The sequence below is a fragment of the Ranitomeya variabilis genome, chromosome 4 (assembly GCF_051348905.1).
Source record: "Ranitomeya variabilis isolate aRanVar5 chromosome 4, aRanVar5.hap1, whole genome shotgun sequence".
Lineage (NCBI taxonomy): Eukaryota > Metazoa > Chordata > Amphibia > Anura > Dendrobatidae > Ranitomeya > Ranitomeya variabilis.
In genome coordinates, this window is record NC_135235.1 from 715,083,710 (window position 1) to 715,103,658 (window position 19,949).

The window sequence follows — 19,949 nt, forward strand, 5'->3', positions numbered from 1 at the left end:
CATAAGTGGCTCAGGTAGTGCAGCTCATCCAGGATTGCACATCAATGTGAGCTGTGGCAAGAAGTTTTGCTGTGTCTCAGCGTAGTGTCCAGAGGCTGGAGGCGCTAGCAGGAGACAGGCCAGTACACCAGGAGATGTGGAAGGGGCTCAGCCTTTGTGCAAGGAGGAACAGGAGGAGCCCTGCGAAATGACCTCCAGCAGGCCACAAATGTGCATGTGTCTGCACAAACGGCTATAAACCGACTCCATGAAGATGATCTGAGTGACCAATGTCCAAAGATGGGGGTTGTGCTCACAGAAAAAAATTCACTGTGTAAAAACTGTAGTTAAAAAAAAATTACGGTACCTTTTAATTACGTCTTAACGCAGTAAGGTGATATTAAGGACCACTACCACCATTTAAAAGATAACAGGAGGCGCCTGTACCCACTAAACTGAACTGTTCCTACCTACCAGCGGAGGTTGGCATCCTACAGTTGCACAATGGCACCCCCGCTCCCCATCGACTGTCCCTCCTACCCCTATCCAGCCCTGTGGGATGGGGAAAGAAATAGGAGAGATAATGAAATGAGTTTGTTTGGACAGTATACCACAATTATAGTGGGGGGGATTGATCTTACTTTTTTATTATTACTGCCAAAATTTTAATGTGGGGTAGTAAACCACGTGAGTGAAAATATATTTAGATTTTCACGTACCCAAGATAAAGGGAGTTGTAAAACATAATATAGACTTGGGGAGGGGCCAAAATGAATTGAAGGGGCCTTACCCTTATCTATCTGCTGCCTATCAGCGGAGGTTGGCACCCTATATGATATTTACGATTTTGTTGGTGCCCCCGCTCCATACGGCTGTCCCTCCTAACCCTAAGACCATAAGATCATTTCCATATGAGGGGCACTGAAGGAGTGAAGTCTAACAATGATGGCAATGATATGTTAGACAACAGTTTACTATGCAAAATTAACATACAAGTGAGCTCAAACTAATAAATGATCAATATAGTTCCGCTTCCTCATATAGGGCAAATAGTTATACTGTCTGAGTAGGAACTAAACAGATAGCCAATGTCATATATAAATATCATAGCCTGCATAAATATTGCACGATCCCAGGGCATTCACCCCTTAACCCCAAGGGTGGTTTGCATGTTAATGACCGGGCCAATTTTTCCAATTCTGACCACTGTTCATTTATGAGGTTATTACTCTGGAACGCTTCAATTATCTGTGGAAATTTTTTTTCCAACTTTGAATTTTCATGCCCTTAAATCACAGAGATATGTCACACACAAAATAAGTAACATTTCCCACATGTCTACTTTACATCAGCACAATTTTGGAACCAAAATTTTTTTTTGTTTTGTTAGGGAGTTATAAGGGTTGACCAGCAATTTCTCATTTTTACAACACCATTTTTTTTTTTAGGGACCATATTACATTTGAAGTCACTTTGAGGGATCGATATAATAGAAAATACCCAAGTGTGACATGCAGCGCCCCAGAGTCCTGGTCGTTGCAGTAATGTCGCTCTTCCATCAGGGGGAGTGATATTACGTCTGATGGTACTAAAGGAGATCACCTGACCAGGTATCACAGTCACACACTACACTTCACACTCCAACCACCAGGGGGAGCAAAGGGTTCTATCTATTAGGCCACTCCTTACACTCGGGTAAAACTGGGGGTTGGATAGGAAGTTAGAGAGAAGCTGCCTGGGTGAGACCCAGAGAAGACCTGTCAGGCAGACAGGGAGAGAAGGAGGAACATCTGAGCTGCAGACAGAGGTCCCTGTCAGGTGGGATCCTCACAGAGACATAGCAAGAGATAGAACGTTACGGAGCTGCGCCTGCACCTCATTGCGGCAGCATCCTAACAAAGGACAAGAAGCGAAGTATATTGTGGAGAAGTGAAAAACGAGATCACAGCACAAGGAGTTAATACCAGGAGGATTCCTGCCTTAAGATCGGCAACATCCTTCTGAGGCGCGTAGCCGGTGGCCGGAACACCGAGGGAGGAATTGGCTCTACGCATTACTTCAAACAATGGCAGGACAGTTAACTCCAAGTTGGCTGCCCAACCTTTAACCTAATGAAGACAACGGAGGCAAATTGTGGGAGAGGGGCGTCACTAGGGTCCCTATAAAATAGCTCCAGGCCTACCCCATCATACGGGTCGTCCTATCCATACCATCTGGGGGACGGGGAGAGAGAGAAACAGAAATATACACGACAGTTGTGAGGACTATCCCGTGGTGCTCAGCAGGGAGGTACTACAACACACAGGTGCTAGTAGGAAGGCTACTGATTTCCACCTGCAAAGGGAACTCTGGATGTGCCTTCGGACCGGCCAGACTCAGCCAGCCCTGTGAACGGTACTCTGGACTGTGGACGCTGAAGTCTTCAGTAAAAGGTAAAGAGACTGCAACCTTTGTGTCCTCGTCGTGCCTTACAACACCCACCATTACCACCTTACTCATCAAGGGAAGCCCTGGGGACATACTTCACCTGTGGGAAGGTATAACATCTAGCTGCCATTCCATCACCCCAGCGGACCCCTAGCAGCATCGGTCACCCTGACCGAATACCACAGGTGGCGTCACAAACACTTGACAAACTATACCTTTAATTGGTCGCTCCTTAGCAGGGCCACGGACCGGGTCGGGCCACTGTGACATCCCCAGAACCGAGACAGAGGGACCCGGTACCGAGTACGCCACTGCCCTACACCTGGGGGCGATCCATGACACCATTCTAAAAAACTGCACTCCTCAAGATGCTCAAAACCACATTCAAGAAGTTTATTAACCCTTCAGGTGTTTCACAGGAATATTTGGAATGTTTAAAAAAAAAAAAAAAAAAAAATGAACATTTCACTTTTTCACACAAAATTTACTTCAGATCCAATTTGTTTTATTTTACCAAGGGTAACAGCAGAAATTGGACCCCAAAAGTTGTACAATTTGTCCTGAGTACGCTGATACCCCATGTGTGGGGTAAACTACTGTTGGGCTCATGGCAGAGCTCGGAAGGGAAGGAGCGCCGTTTTGATGGCATGGTCTGCAGGCGTCACGTTGCGTTTGCAGAGCCCCTCATGTACCTAAACAGTAGAAACCCCCCACAAGTGACCCCATATTGGAAACTAGACCCCCAAAGGAACTTATCTAGATGTGTTGTGAGAACTTTGAACCCCCAAGTTTTTCACTACAGTTTATAATGCAGAGCCATGAAAATAAAAAATCTTTTTTCCCACAAAAATGAATTTTAGCCCCCAAATTTTTATTTTCCTAAGGGTAACTAGAGAAATTGGACCCCAATAGTTGTTGTCCAAGTTGGCCTGAATATGCTGCTACCCCATATATTGGGATAAACCCCTGTTTGGGCCTACAAGTGAGCTCGGAAGGGAAGGAGCATTGTTTTACTTTTTCAACGCAGAATTGGCTGGAATTGAGATCGGATGCCATGTTGCTTTTGGAGAGCCCCTGATGTGTCTAAACAGAGGAAACCTCCCAATTGTAACTCCAACCCTAACCCGAACACACCCCTAACCCTAATCCCAACCCTAACCACACCCCTAACTCCCAACACACCCCTAACCCTAATCTCAACCATAATCCTAAGCACACCTAACCCTGACACACCCCTAACCCTAATCCCAACCGTAAATGTAATCCCAACCCTAACTTTAGCCCCAACCCTTACTTTAGCCCTAACCCTAATGGGAAAATTAATACATTTTTTTTATTTTATTATTTTTCCCTAACTAAGGTGATGATAAAGGGGGGTTTGATTTACTATTTATAGCGGGTTTTTATATTTGGCAGCTGTCACACACTAAAAGACGCTTTTTATTGCAAAAAATAGTTTTTGCGTCACCCCATTTTGGAAGCTATAATTTTTCCATATTTTGGTCAACAGAGTCACATGAGGTCTTGTTTTTTTCTGAACAAGTTGATGTTTTTATTGGTACCAATTTTCGGGCACGTGACTTTTTTGATCGCTTTTTATTCCGATTTTTGTGAGGCAGCATGAACAAAAACCAGCAATTCATGAATTTCTTTTTTGGAGGGGTGCCTACCGTTCTGCGTTTGGTAAAATTGATAAAGCAGTTTTATTCTTCGGGTCAGTACGATTACAGCGATATCTCATTTATATCTTTTTTTTAATGTTTTGGCGCTTTTATACAATAAAAACAATTTTATATAAAAAATAATTTTTGCATCACTTTATTCTGAGGGCTATAACTTTTTATTTGTTTCGCTAATGACGCTGTATGGTGGCTCGATTTTTGGCAGGACAAGATGACGTTTTCAGCAGTACTATGTTTATTTATATCTGTCTTCGCGTGTTTTTCCACTTTTTGTTAGGCGTTTTTTTTTTTTTACTTTTTTTACTCACTTATTTTTTTATACACTATATATTATCAGATCGCTGATCTGACACTTTGCTCACAAGCCAACCTCCCTGCAGGACCCGGAAGGACCCCCTCGGCCATCTTGGATCCGCAGTGAGGATTACGAAGGAGACCCTTGGAACAGCGCAATCACATCGCATTGTTCCGAGGGTCTCAGGGAAGCACGCAGGGAGCCCCATCCCTGCGCGATGCTTCCCTATGCCACCGGAACGCTGTGATCATGTTTGATCGCAGTGTTTCGGGGGTTAAAGTGCCAGGAGCGGTCACAGTGCCGGATGTCAGCTGTGATAATCGGCTGACACTCGGCTGTGATTAACCGTGCTCCCCCTGTGAGTGCGGCTGATCGGGTATGACATACTATCCCGTCCATGGGAATTAAAGGGACTCTGTCACCTGAATTTGGAGGGAACAATCTTCAGCCATAGGGGTGGGGTTTTCGGGTGTTTGATTCACCCTTTCCTTACCCGCTGGCTGCATGCTGGCTGCAATATTGGATTGAAGTTCATTCTCTGTCCTCTGTAGTACATGCCTGCACAAGGCAATCTTGCCTTACGCAGGCGTGTACTATGGAGGACAGTCCCTTTAAGTCCCAGGTCACATGGACGGGACAGTACGTCCGATGGCAGAAAGGGGTTAAGCAATAAGCCCAAAAATATTCAAAACCAGATAAGGCTCAGCTGCATGTTAAAGAACAGGTACATGTCATCAAATCAAGAAGTTATGGGAAAAACAAACAAACCTCAGAGCTCTGAAACACACAAACTACTTAGCTGCTGAAGAAATTGCTATGACCGGCACAATAGCAGGGTTTGGAGTTCAGATACATAAGGAAACGATACCCCTTCATAGTGTGCTACATGATACGGTGCATGTTGATCCATGTTGCTATTGTGCCGGTCTTAGCAATCTCTTCAATCACTATAATTGTGGTACACTGTCCAAACAAACGCTCATTTCAATATTTCTACTCCTATTCTTTTCCCCATCCCACAGGGCTGGATAGGGGTAGGAGGGACAGTCGCCAGTGATCGGGGGTGCCATTGCACAGGTGTAGGGTGCCAACCTCCGCTGGTAGGCAGGAACAGTTCAGTTTAGTGATGGGTACAGGCACCTCCTGGTATCTTTAAAATGGTGGTAGTGGTTCTTGTTATCACCTTACTGCGTTAAGACGTAATTAAAGGTAATTTTTTAAGTACAGTTTTTACACGGTGAATTTCTTTGTTCAATTTTTCTGTACTGGAACAATCTTATTCTAGCTGTGATTTCCTCATGGGTTGTGCTCACAGCCCAACACAGTGCAGGAAGATTGGCGTTTGCCACAGAAGACCAGGATTGGCAAATTCGCCACTGGTGCCCTGTGCTCTTCACAGATGAAAGCAGGTTCACACTGAGCACATGTGACAGACGTGAAGGAGTGTAGAGCCGCCGTGGAGAGCGATCTGCTGCCTGCAACATCCTTCAGCATGACCGGTTTGGCAGTGGGTCAGTAATGGTGTGGGGTGGCATTCCTTTGGAGGGCCACATAGCCCTCTATGTGCTCGCCAGAGGTAGCCTGACTGTCATTAGGTACCGAGATGAGATCCTCAGACCCCTTGTGAGACCATATGCTGATACAGTTGTCCCTGGGTTCCTCCTAATGCAGGACAATGTCAGACCTCATGTGGCTGGAGTGTGTCAGCAGTTCCTGCAAGATGAAGGCATTGAAGCTACGGACTGGCCTGCCCGTTCCCCAGACCTGAATCCGATTGAACACATCTGGGACATCATGTCTTGCACGATCCATCAACGTCACGTTGCACAACAGACTGTTCAGGAGTTGGCGGATGCTTTAGTCCAGGTCTGGGAGGAGATCCCTCAGGAGACCATCCGCCGCCTCATCAGGAGTATGCCCAGGCTTGTAGGGAGGTCATACAGGCACAAGGAGGCAACACACTCACACACAACTGAACATCATTTCCTTGTCTTGAGGCATTTCCACTGAAGTTGGATCAGCCTGTAATTTGATTTTCCACTTTGATTTTGAGTATCATTCCAAATCCAGGCCTCCATGGGATTCATTTTGATTTACATTGATCATTTTTATGTTTTATTGTTCTCAACACATTCCACTATGTAACGCATACAAATTTGCAACTTAAATATTTCATTCAGTGATATCTAGGATGTGGTATTTTAGTGTTCCCTTTATTTTTTTGAGCCGTGTATATAGGTTTTATTAGTAGATGTAAAGAAGAAAACTAAATACTGTAAAATAATCACTCATGTGTTTTCCTTATTATCTCCAGTAATTGTATTATTACACAGGATTCTTGTGATGTTACATCGACTTATCTTCTCAATCAGGTCTCTACAATATCGGATCCTCTCAGTGAAGATCTTCTATATAAGAGAATTTTCCTGATTTACCCATTAAGGATGGATATGGACAGAAACAAGATGGCGGAGAGGATACTACACCTCACCCTAGAGATCCTCCTCCGGCTTACTGGAGAGGTGAGAGACTCTGATGACATCACATTACATCATTCTTATCTATGGGAATAACAGATGGGCAGAACTGGAGAGGTGAGGACTCTGGAAATGTCTGTAGTGAGATTTATGAATTTGTCTCTCCATAACCAGGATTACACAGTAGTGAAGAAGACCTCTAGTGAACGCTGTCAGGACCCTGTGTCTGAGGGATTGGGAAGACCCCTGAGCCCAATCACTGGACCTCCACCTCACCCCCTGATACATGAGGACATCAATGACCAGAAGATCCTAGAACTCACCTACAAGATGATTGAACTGCTGACTGGACAGGTGACACTGCTGGGAATGCTGGGACATTATACAGTAACACTGTGAAGGTTTCTGGGGATAACGGTATCATTGTGTGTGTCAGGTTCCTATAAGGTGTCAGGATGTCGCCGTCTATTTCTCCATGGAGGAGTGGGAGTATTTAGCAGGACACAAAGATGTATACAAGGACATCATAATGGAGGTTCCCCAGCCCCTCACATCACCAGGTAATAGACAGGACTAAATACATACGGCCTATAATTATCTGTAGGTAAAGAATGAATTCAGTCCCTGTATGTGCTTCCTCCAGTTCTATCCAGTAGGAGGACAACACCAGAGAGATGTCCCAATCCTCTTCTTCCACAGGACTATAAACAAGAAGATCCCAATGTTCCTCAGGATCATCAGGTAGATGGAGAGAAGGTGTCTTGAGATCTTCCCTCTGATGTGTAGACGGCTGTGAAGGTCTTGTGCTCGGTCTTGTTTTATTCACCAGTATTATATGTTTTATACTTGTGTAATGAGAACGGTGCAGATGGCAGGCAGGGCTGCCACCAGGAATTTCGGTGTCCCATACTGGCAAAACTTTCGGGCCCACTTGGGACTCTGCCCAGGCTACACCCCCCCCCAGCTCCGTCTCCAACTCTCGAACCTTCCACAGTGCCACTGCCCACTCATAGAAAAACTCTGCATCTGTATAATGCATCCCATAGTCATATATAGTTGAATAATGCATCCCCTTAGGAATATAATGCACCTCTATAGTACTATAATGCACCCCCATAATAGTATAATGCACCCCCATAATAGTATAATGCATCCCCATAGTAGTATAATGCACCTCCATAGTAGTATAATGCATCTCATAGTATAATGCCCTCCCATAGTGGTATAATGCACTTCATAGTATAATGCACCTCATAGTATAATGCCCTCCCATAGTGATATGATGCACTTCATAGTATAATGCACCCCCATAGTAGGATAATGCACCCCCATAGTAGTATAATGCAGCGTCATAATGCAGCTTTACAAAAAAAAAAGTTTATCCTGACCTGGCTGAGGTCCAGCGGTGTCCTCCACCTGATACATCTGAGGTGTGTACCATCATATGTGAGTGTCATTATACGCTGGCAACGTGCCCTCTGACATCAGCTGCCAGCTTATGATCTCCCGCAAGGCAACAGATTTTAACTTGCCGTGCGTCTGACGATGCATGACGTGTGGGGTACACTTGACTCACAAGCGCCTGTGATGACTATACCCTATTTCCCACAACTTTTAACTATTCCACCCCCCCCAACCTATAATAACATTAAATAAAATACCCAAAAATGACATAACACCAAATCTTGGATTAAATGGCCACAGCAGCCTTTTTTATTAACATACAATTACAAAAATAAAACAACAACCCAAACTCGGAAGGGATGGTCCTCGAAGCGCCAAATTAAGGATTTCCAAAGTTCACCTTTAATATTCCTTTTGGCCTCCAGGCTTAGTCTTACCCCCAGCCGCAAAGCACCAGCTCGGAGGCAGCTAATGACCAGCCCGGCTAAAACCAATACCAAGTCCCATAATTATCTGTTCCACCGACTGATCGGCCACATCCACTCATAATCCACTCCGGGGGAGTCCAGGACCAATATAGATCCCCCCCCCCCCCCGCAATCCTCCAACACCCTTTCCACCAACTCCGAGGACCTCCCTCCCCCGCCACCAACATAAATGTTCTGACACCTCAAACATTTATGTCCCTCCAAACTTTCAGTCCGGTTTCAATGCCCCCTTGAATGGCCAAGCACCACATGTCCGTCCCCACCGCATTCAAGTGAACCCCATCCGACCTCCAATATTCCCCTTTTCCGGATTCCAAATTAACGTGCCGAACAACCACTGCTCTGTTTCGTGACCTGAAATGTGAAATTGCCCTATTCACTTTGATCCTTGCCTTGTTTATTCCTTCAACCGACCTAGCCCCGCGCCACACCTTCCGAGGGACAATGTCAGACCACACAACAATCAACCTTGGGAACGACGCCCACAACCGCAACATGTCAAATTTTATGTCTTTTATCAGTTCCCGGCAAGGTTTTTTCCCCAAATCATTTCCACCCAAATGCACCACCACCAAATCCGGGGCCCGGTCTAAACGTACAAATCGGTGAAATTCCGGCAAGAACTGACTCCAGACCATCCGCGCTTCCCGATCCAACGCAACGTCGCGGAATCTCTCTGGAACCCCAGCTGCCGCCCGTCGGGCCGAACCTCTGCCCTCAATGCCGCCCAGAACACGAAAGAATGTCCTAAAATCCAGACCAAACGGGATGTATTGCCTAAAACAAACAACAAAAAACGTAATTAAGAAAAATTCCTTCACAACGCATATAAATCCTAATCCACTAAATCCGGGCGGACGTAAGATCTGAATCTGATTGATTCCCACCGACCAATTCTCTTGACCACTTCTTCACCTAGACCTCTTCTGGCCGCCTCAGTCGCCGCCCCAATCCTAAACGAGTGTCCACTGTAATTTGTGGATGAAATACCCCCAGCTGCCAAACACCGTTTAAACACTGCGATAAACTGGAATCGCGACAAAAAGGACCCATCTTCGTGTATCAGAAAGGGGTTGGATAAAACGCCCTCGCGTTTAATGAAATTATTTGTGCACAATACTGGATACATAATGGAACCTGGAACCGCAAACAAAGACACTTTGCACCCTCTACCCCAAACATCAGTCTTAGAAGACCGCAGTAAAATCTCTACCCTGTCACCAAACACCTTAACATCTTCCCTCCGTACACCCCCTTTCATTAATTTGGAGGGGCTGACCAACTCCCCGAGGCGAAATGCACCGAAAAAGGCTAATGCAAAAGCTACTCTGAAAAGGTCAATTTCCCATTGCGATAAGCATACCGTCGGCAACTGTGCGCCTAAAACCAAAAGCACCTCATGCGAAACCGGACGTCTCGAGTCCTCGACTTTCCAACCCTTTTTCCACCCTTTTAACGCCTGACACACCAAAAACTATTTTGTCACATCCTTGACACCCCTTGCCTTAAAACCAAAAGCTAGCCCTGCTAGCATCTTATTCAATTTAGAAACGGACCAACCCTTTTCTTTTAGGTGTCCAATCAACAAAAGCAATCTGGGTTCATCCTGTAAACACTCCCCTATACAACCGTTCCAATCTTCCCAGACCTTCCATGCATGATCATATTGCTTCCAGGTCCTGACAGATAGAGAGTTCACCAATAAACCATCTAAAGCCCGCCAGGCAGATTCCACAACTCTACCGGACACTCCATGCCCGCTGCTTTTGCTTGAGGCACCAGCTCTCGAAGATGTTCCTCCTGGAGATGAGAAAGAGCGATAACAACTGGGTTACTCTCCAATGACCTGACTTCGGCTACGATCCACAAGTTATACGATAAACCCAAAAAGACCATATGTTGCAAAATTTTAACCACTAATGGGGAATCCGCTGACAATGAATTTATCACCCTCGCCTCGCTTTCTGACCTACATGGGAAACGTATCTTTTTGTTCATGATAACCTTGCCCCATAACGACAAGGCCACCAAAATGGGAAACAAGTGCGTCAGCACACGATTTGCTGACCACCCGTGTTGCTTCCAAAAAACAGGCCATTCGGCCAACAACCAAGAACCCTGAAAAAACAATCCGAAACCGCATCCGTCGACCACTGCGACAAACAGATCCAAAGCGTCTGCATCTATTACCGGCTCAATCCAAATGGACTTACCATTGTAATCCTCCAAAAATCTCGCCCAAACTGCCAGATCATCTCGTAACTCTTTTCTCAATCTAATAAAATGAACGGGAGATTTTACACCTGTTGTTGACAATGATAGCCTCCTGCAAAATGCTCAGCCCATCATCATGATCCGACAAGCGAAGTTTAAATTGCCTAACAACGACTGTACCTCACGTAATCTCAATTTCTTCGCCTTGTGCTCCCTCAACACTTCTTCACGCAACTCGCCAATTTTTTCCGCTGGTAATCTACAAACCATTTCCAACGAATCAATTTCGATACCTAAGAAACTCAAAACAGTAACTGGGCCCACTGTCTTATCTGCAGCTAATGGGACCCCAAAACTCTTAGCAACCTTTTCCATTGAATGCAATAGTATTGAACAGTCAGCAGTCTGAGCCTCCCCTATGAACAAAAAATCATCCAGGTAATGTATACATGCATTTAAACCTGACACGTCTTTTACCACCCATTCCAAAAAGGTGCTGAAGGTTTCAAAATACGCGCAAGATAGGGAACACCCCATGGGAAGACAACGGTCAACAAAATAACCTCCATTCCAATAGCACCCTAACAAATGCATACTATCAGGATGGACAGGTAGAAGCCTGAACGCCACTTCAATATCTGTCTTCGCTAACTTGGCTCCCTGACCGCACATCTGAACCCAATGCATAGCTGCATCAAAAGAAGTGTAAACCACCGAGCACAATTCCGGATCAATGCCGTCATTCACGGACAATCCCCTAGGAAAGGACAAATGATGTATCATCCTAAATTTATTGGGTTCTTTCTTTGGAACTATACCTAGTGGCGATACCTTCAAATTCTGTAGGGGAGGACAATCAAACGTACCTGCCATCCTGCCCAGACTGACTTCTTTTTCTAACTTCTCCGTCACAACCTTAGGAAACTGTTTAGCCGATTTTAAATTCTTTTTAGAAAAATTTGCTGCCGCATTAACAGATGGGATTCGAAAACCGTCCCTGAAACCGTCTTCCAACAACCTCGCCGCCATCCTATCTGGGTATCTATTTAGATAATGCACCACCTCTCCCAGCCGAATTGGCGTCACCCCTTTTTTCAACTCCCTCCGCTCCTCTGTCTGCCTCCCCTGAAACATTTCGATGATCCGTGTGTGCCACCGCAGATTGTGCACTCGTGTTTAAACTTGCACTTTGCGCCAAATCTACAAGACCCCTCGTTGAATGCGAAGCACAAACCCTTCTGCATGGCTGTTGGATGTCCTCACTGGCTATAGCCCCCCGCGCTCCCGGGAAAGGGCTGAGTGCTATTCCCTGTTCTGGATGGTACCATCACCCGCATCCAAAGTGCTATATCCTTATGGTCCCACCGAATGCTAGGCCTGACTGCCTTCCTCTGACGAAACTGTTCGTCATATCTCAACCACCCTAAACCACCATACACTCCGGTAAGCCTCACCTATAGCGTCCATATAGCAAAATAATCCTGAACAATTTTCGGGAGCCTTTTCACCTATTACACTGGCTAAAATGGCAAATGCCTGAAGCCAATTTGTAAAAGTTCTCGGAATCAATCTGTACCTCCTCTTTTCTTTATCCTCTTTCTTTGACTCATCTCTTCTCGGCCTGTCTAAGTTAAACCGTTCCAGGGGCAACAAAGAAAAAATTTCCACGTACTCCCCTTTCCATATTTTTTCCCTAATCTCGCTTTTAAGATGAGTGCCTAAAGGGCCTTCGAAACAAACGTAGACCTCACCGAGTGCTGTATCATCTAACCTCACTGTATCATCTTTTTCCGTGTCACCTGCATGGCTAGGCACCGATACCGTAGCTGAGGAAATGGCCGTATCGGCCCCCCCACCCTCGTTCCTTAAACTTCCCGCCGATACATCCCTAGCCGGCACATTAGAGACCTCCCCAAACGTGCCCCCTTGCCCAGAGATCCTACCCGTACCACCCAACCAAGCAGTAGATGGGGAGGCAACAACCTGACCACCCCCAGAACCCCACAGGAAAGCTAACTCTCTCAGCCCGTGGAAAAGCATATTTAACCCCCCGCTGACCCCCCCCCCAGGAACCCCATCCTGACTACCACTCCCAGGCAAAGTCAACAAAGGGGGATAATATAAAGAAGTGTCCTCACCAAGCTGCCCGAGCGCTGTGGACCCGGCAGCCGACGATCCAGTAGCCTGATGTAATCTCCCGTCCTCCGTCATCCTTCCGTGGTCTGATGTTCCATGATCCATGTGAAAGCTGTTGATAGACGCTCTCCTTGACGCTCCCAGAGGACCTGCGACAGTCTGTGCCGGGGAGTAGGAGCCTGCATTATCCGGGGACTGCCGCCGCTGATGGTCACTGCTTGTGGAAGGGGGGGTTGATGTCTGCGCAGCACAGACCGGCGGCCCCGGGACACGCGCTACACTCGGCCCTCTGTTGTCCCTCACTGCAGCCGGAACCATGGCGCTGCTAGAGCCGGCTGACAGCCGCCCGCGATGCACCCCCCGCTGAGGCGCCTGTGGAGCAGGCCCCCGTATCGGTCATCTCCTGTCTGCCACTCGCCGAGCCGGCTCACCTGACACAGAGGCTCCGGCAGTTCCTGGTCCCGACACCCTGCGCGTTCCTGATGTTGAGGAGGAGGCCGACGCCTCCCCCTGTTGCGGACCCCGCTGGGTGCCAGGATTCCTCCCAGCTCGCCCTCGGGACCCTGTGATCCCGCGGTGCGCGCCACTAGCTGGAGGGTCCCCGGAGGGGCTCCTAATTCGGCGTCGGGCCCGAGGGGGGACGTCAGGGCTTAGGCGTGCCGGCGGCCGGGACCGCCGCAGCCGGCGCCCTCCGGTGGGGACCTGAGGAGATCCAGCTGCCACCCCCTGGAGAAGGCTGCTCACGTTTTGCTGCAGCCACGCAGTACCCTGCGTGCTGGCCGCGTCTCGGGGGCTCTGCAGGAGTGCGTCCACCTCCATGTCGGCAGACCGAAGCTTCGTTCTCTCACAAACAGACAGGTGAGTGAACGCTCCGGTGAAGTGACCGAGGTGTAATAGGCGGTTATCTCTTTATCCGCCCGACAAGGTCACCGCCCCCACAGCTCCTCCTATTCTCCCCTGTTTGATCCCTCCCCTTCCCAAATTCAAAAAAAACTCACCACGCAGCCCGTGTTAACCCCATAATGCTTATTAACCCCCCTGTGGCGCTGGCTGTTCCCATGTGACCCCGTCATGGCGGCCTCTCTTGATGGCCCAGGGGCCCATATGGCCTTTCTTGATCAGTTGAGCCTCTGGGGCCCAAAGAGAAGAGGCGACCTGCTGCGGGTCCCCTCTGCTCGCCAGGCCCTATTCGCCAGTAAGGGCTGTAATGCTCTGATGGCTGAACTAATGGCAGGATTAGAGCTGATCATAGATGTGACTATCTTTTCTTTTCATCTGTCTGTGACTTTTACAATATTTGTTTCAGGGTGAAGATCTGACCTATATTAATACTACAGAGACATATATGAGGGGTGATGAGCGGTGTAAAGAGGAGATTCCTACATATGACTACCCAGGTGAGTAGTATCCACTAAATGCAGAGAAGTCACAGATTCTTCTTAGTCACCAGCTATGGCTGCTTTATCGGTTGTATAGCCCGGTTGTATCACAATCGTGTGATCACCATTTTGCCTCTAGACCTCAACATTCTCCTCCATCCAAACTTTGACACATCAGCTCTAAACTGTTATAAAAAAAAGTATTTGAATGTCTAATATTTCTTCTTGAAACTGATGTGACATCTACCATTGGTCCTTATAATAGTTTAGCTTGAAAGAGCCCCATGCTCTAATTACCCCAGAGGTTTCACCACTAGTTACTCATTTATTACTGATGAAGACTGTTGAGTTTGATTATTTCAGTAAATGTGTTATTGTCTTTAGTCACAGTTTTTGACTACAGTAGTTACTGCTCAAATCCTCTGACTTAACCACTTCCTGCAGTCCTTTTTTGTTCCTAATCAGGACCCAATTTTTCGAACCTGATGTGTCACTTTGTAGTGATAACTTTGGAATTCTTCACAAAGGATAATAGGAAACAAATGGACCTTACAAATTATTTTCCAATTTCTCTTGAATGTGACAGTACCCTATATACAATTGTACACTACTATCTGGGCACATAGCAGGGTTAAGAAGCTATTTAGCTATTTGACTGCAGATCTTGCAGAAATAGTTTGCGGATACGATGCATTGGGGGCACTGTTCGTGGTCACCTGGCAGCTCAAAAGATGTCCACCATGAAAGGACTTGGCGCTATCTACTCCATTTTACAGATCCCAGGGATTGCCTTGTTCATCATACTTTAACCCTTCTACTTGGGTCTGATCTTAGCCAGACAGAGACCCCTAGGCTTTGGCCATGGTGTTACCTTATGTTATGTGATGTGAGATGTAGCAAGAATAGTCAGGTAACCGGGTCAGTACCAGGAGAGCAGAGAAAATACAAAATCAGAAGACACAAGAGCAGTCAGTAAGCGAGCCGAGGTCACAACAGGAAACAAATAAACAAGCCTGGAGAGGAGCACAGAGGAATTAACCAGAGGAGAAGGCTGTATCTGACAGCTTCCAGCAATATGCTTTGAGCTTTAGGAGGGTGTGGTGCTTTCCAACTGGCTGGAGCAGGGAGCTGGACAACACACATCCGTACTGCCAGATTGGATGGCACTACAAATCCCAGGTACCCTAATCTTTGTGGCAGGGCAGAGCCTGCGTCGCCCAGAGCTTCTGGTTTTGATGTCTCCTCTTTTTACCAGTGCCTCCTGTAGAATGAATAAGGTCATGCCTGGTAACAGAACCAGACATCACAGCAGCAGATCCCAGAGGAGATAGGACATACCATATGCAGAAGCCCTAATATGAGAAAATGGCAGAAAACCAGAGCAGTAGAAATCCCCATAAATTGACTTCATTTTGGAAATTATAACCCTCAGGGGATTAATGTATTGTAGTAGTGACTATGTTGACCCCAGAGCCACTTTCCAGAAATTAGCACGCAGTGGATGTTGGAGATTGAAAATTGCAAATATGCCATTTTATTACCCCACACACAGTGCCCTGATTGTGCTCCAGGAGACACACACATTGTAAATTAAGTGGGTTCTTATCACTATAGCAATTTATTATTTATTATCATTATTAATTTTTATAGCGCCATTTATTCCATGGCGCTTTACACGTGCTTTATACATGGATGCTAAATATGGTTTGGGCACACTGCAAGGCTCAGAAGCGAGGGGAAAATTTGACTTTGGGAGAGCGGATATTGCTGGATTGGTGTATTGAAGCCATGGTGCTTTTCAAGAGCCTTTGAGCCACTTGTAATGTAGAAACCTGTTTTTCACTGACAGATTATGGACCTGAGTATGGAATTGGTTTTTTGGGAGATGAGTAGAAGGTTTATTGGTGTAATTTTCCTCAACATAACATTGTTTGGTGACTTTTTACTCTATATTTCGGAGGCAGAATGGACAAACAGTTGAACACCACGCTCTACTGGTTCATCCTATGAGGTTTTCTATTAGACTGTGAGCTGTCATTGTCTTAGTGAATAATTACGTATTCAACATAACTTGTCATGTTGTGGATAGTTTACGTACAAATGTTAAAATATGTAAAATTCAAGGATTTTTTTAATGAAAACTAATTGGTTTTATTTTTAACAGATGACTGCACCAGGCAATCAGAGGGGCAGCTGACATCTTCAGTTTTTAAATCAGATAATCTTGAGATCCCACAGGATACAATTGAAGTGAATGCCATTACTCCAGATATACCATCATCCCTTCACAGCAAAGATCTGTCGTCTGATCTTTTGAAACAGGTCCTGTCTTCTGATTCATTACCGACTACTAAGGAAAATCAAAGTCACAAAATAAGCATTAAAAAACAAATTGGTCCTGAAGTAAAGAAACCATTTTCACTTTTAGAATATGGAAATCATTTTCCCCTCCAAGAATCTTTTCTTAAGCATCAAAAAATTCACACAGCAGAGAATAGATTTTCTTGTTCCAAGTGTGGGAGATGTTTTAACCAGAAGTGGAATCTTGTTATACACCAAAGAACTCACACAGGGGAGAAGCCTTTTTCATGTTCAGAATGTGGGAAATGTTTTAATTGGAAAGTGCATCTTGATAGCCACCAGAGATTACACACAGGAGAGAATCCTTTTTCCTGTTCAGTATGTGGGAAATGTTTTAACCACAAATCAGATTTGGTTAAGCACCAGAGAACTCACACAGGTGAGAAGCCTTTTTCATGTTCAGAATGTGGGAAATGTTTTAACCACAAATCAGATTTGGTTAAGCACCAAATAACCCACACAGGAGTGAAGCCTTTTTCCTGTTCAGAATGTGGGAAATGTTTTCAACAGAAATCAGCTTTGGTTAAGCACCACAGAACTCACACAGGTGAGAAGCCTTTTTCATGTTCAGAATGTGGGAAATGTTTTAACTACAAATCAGATTTGGTTTCGCACCAGAGAACTCACACAGGTGAGAAGCCTTTTTCATGTTCAGAATGTGGGAAATGTTTTAATCAGAAATCATATTTAGTTGCACACAAGAAAACCCACACAGGAGAGAAGCCTTTTTCCTGTTCAGAATGTGGGAAATGTTTTCAACAGAAATCAGCTTTGGTTAAGCACCACAGAACTCACACAGGTGAGAAGCCTTTTTCATGTTCAGAATGTGGGAAATGTTTTAATCAGAAATCAGCTTTGGTTAAGCACCACAGAACTCACACAGGTGAGAAGCCTTTTTCCTGTTCAGAATGTGGGAAATGTTTTCAACAGAAATCAGCTTTGGTTAAGCACCACAGAACTCACACAGGTGAGAAGCCTTTTTCATGTTCAGAATGTGGGAAATGTTTTAACTACAAATCAGATTTGGTTTCGCACCAGAGAACTCACACAGGAGAGAAGCCTTTTTCCTGTTTAGAATGTGGGAAATGTTTTAACTACAAATCAGGTTTGGTTAAGCACCAGAGAACTCACACAGATGAGAAGCCTTTTTCATGTTCAGAATGTGGGAAATGTTTTAATCAGAAATCATCTTTAGTTGCACACAAGAAAACCCACACAGGAGAGAAGCCTTTTTCCTGTTCAGAATGTGGGAAATGTTTTAAGTGCAAATCAAATTTGGTTACGCACCAGAGAACTCACTCAGGAGTGAAGCCTTTTTCCTGTTTAGAATGTGGGAAATGTTTTAAACACAAATCATATTTGGTTAAGCACCAGAGAACTCACACAGGTGAGAAGATTTTTTCATGTTCAGAATGTGGGAAATGTTTTAATCGGAAATTGAATCTTGATAGCCACCAGAGATTACACACAGGAGTGAAGCCTTTTTCCTGTTCAGAATGTGGGAAATGTTTTCAACAGAAATCAGCTTTGGTTAAGCACCACAGAACTCACACAGGTGAGAAGCCTTTTTCCTGTTCAGAATGTGGGAAATGTTTTAATCAGAAATCATCTTTAGTTGCACACAAGAAAACCCACACAGGAGAGAAGCCTTTTTCCTGTTCAGAATGTGGGAAATGTTTTCAACAGAAATCAGATTTGGTTAAGCACCAGAGAACTCACACAGGTGAGAAGCCTTTTTCATGTTCAGAATGTGGGAAATGTTTTAATCAGAAATCATCTTTGGTTGCACACAAGAAAACCCACACAGGAGAGAAGCCTTTTTCCTGTTCAGAATGTGGGAAATGTTTTAACCACAAATCAAATTTGGTTACGCACCAGAGAACTCACTCAGGAGTGAAGCCTTTTTCCTGTTTAGAATGTGGGAAATGTTTTAAACACAAATCAAATTTGGTTAAGCACCAAAGAATTCACACAGGGGAGAAGCCTTTTTCCTGTTCCTAATGTGGGAAATGTTTTACATTGAATTCATCTCTTTAAGCCCTTCATGACCTTGGGATTTTCCGGTTTTCCGTGTTCGTTTTTCGCTCCCCTCCTTCCCAGAGCTATAACTTTTTTATTTTTCCGTCAATATGGCCATGTCAGGGCTTATTTTTTGCGAAACAAGTTGTACTTTTGAACAACATCATTGGTTTTAGCATGTCGTGTACTAGAAAACGGGAAAAAAATTCCAAGTGCGGTGAAATTGTAAAAAAAAGTGCAGTCCCACACTTTTTTTTTGTTTGGCTTTTTTGCTAGGTTCACTAAATGCTAAAACTGACCTGCCATTATGATTCTCCAGGTCATTACGAGTTCATAGACACCTAACATGACTAGGTTATTTTTTATCTATGTGGTGAAAAAAAAATTCCAAACTTTGCTAGAAAAAAGAAAAAAATTGGCCATTTTCCGATACCTGTAACGTCTCCACTGTTCATGATCTGGGGTCGGGTGAGGGCTAATTTTTTGTGTGCCGAGCTGGCGTTTTTAATGATACCATTTCGGTGCAGATACGTTCTTTTGATCGCCCGTTATTGCATTTTAATGCAATGTCGCGGCGACCAAAAAACTGTAATTCTGGCGTTTTCGAATTTTTTTCTCGCTACCCTGTTTAGCGATCAGCCTAATGCTTTTTTGTATTGATAGATCGGGCGATTCTGAACGTGGCGATACCAAATATGTGTAGGTTTGATTAATTTTTTATTGATTTATTTGAATGGGGCAAAAGGGAGGTGATTTAAACTTTTTTTATATTTTTTTTTATTTTTTTCATTTTTTTTTTTACTTTTGCCATGCTTCAATAGCCTCCATAGGAGGCTAGAAGCTGGCACCTCGCGATCGTCTCTGCTACATAGCAGTGATCATCAGATCACTGCTATGCAGCAGAAATGCAGGTGTGCTATGACACAGCTACCGGTGATCAGTAACTATAGAGGTCTCAAGGACCTCTATGGTTACTATTCAGAAGCATCGCTGACCCTCGATTATGTGACGGGGGTCAGCGATGCGCTCATTTCCGGCCGGAAGCGCCGGTTAAATGCCGCTGTCTGCGTTTGACAGTGGCATTTAAC

At 45.1% G+C, this 19,949-nt stretch overlaps 1 protein-coding gene across 1 annotated transcript in view; it reads left to right on the plus strand.

The window, feature by feature from the left end:
• The window catches only part of LOC143766575 (uncharacterized), a 32,928-nt gene extending 13,666 nt beyond the window's left edge, over window positions 1-19,262 (plus strand). Inside the window, exons 2-7 of the mRNA XM_077254350.1 lie at window positions 6,756-6,905; window positions 7,035-7,214; window positions 7,297-7,420; window positions 7,504-7,601; window positions 14,409-14,499; window positions 16,646-19,262. Of these exons, the coding sequence (XP_077110465.1) occupies window positions 6,828-6,905; window positions 7,035-7,214; window positions 7,297-7,420; window positions 7,504-7,601; window positions 14,409-14,499; window positions 16,646-18,843 (2,769 nt within the window). The 5' untranslated portion in view covers window positions 6,756-6,827 and the 3' untranslated portion in view covers window positions 18,844-19,262. The remainder of the gene's footprint in view (window positions 1-6,755; window positions 6,906-7,034; window positions 7,215-7,296; window positions 7,421-7,503; window positions 7,602-14,408; window positions 14,500-16,645) is intronic.
• Window positions 19,263-19,949: the final 687 nt, after the last annotated feature.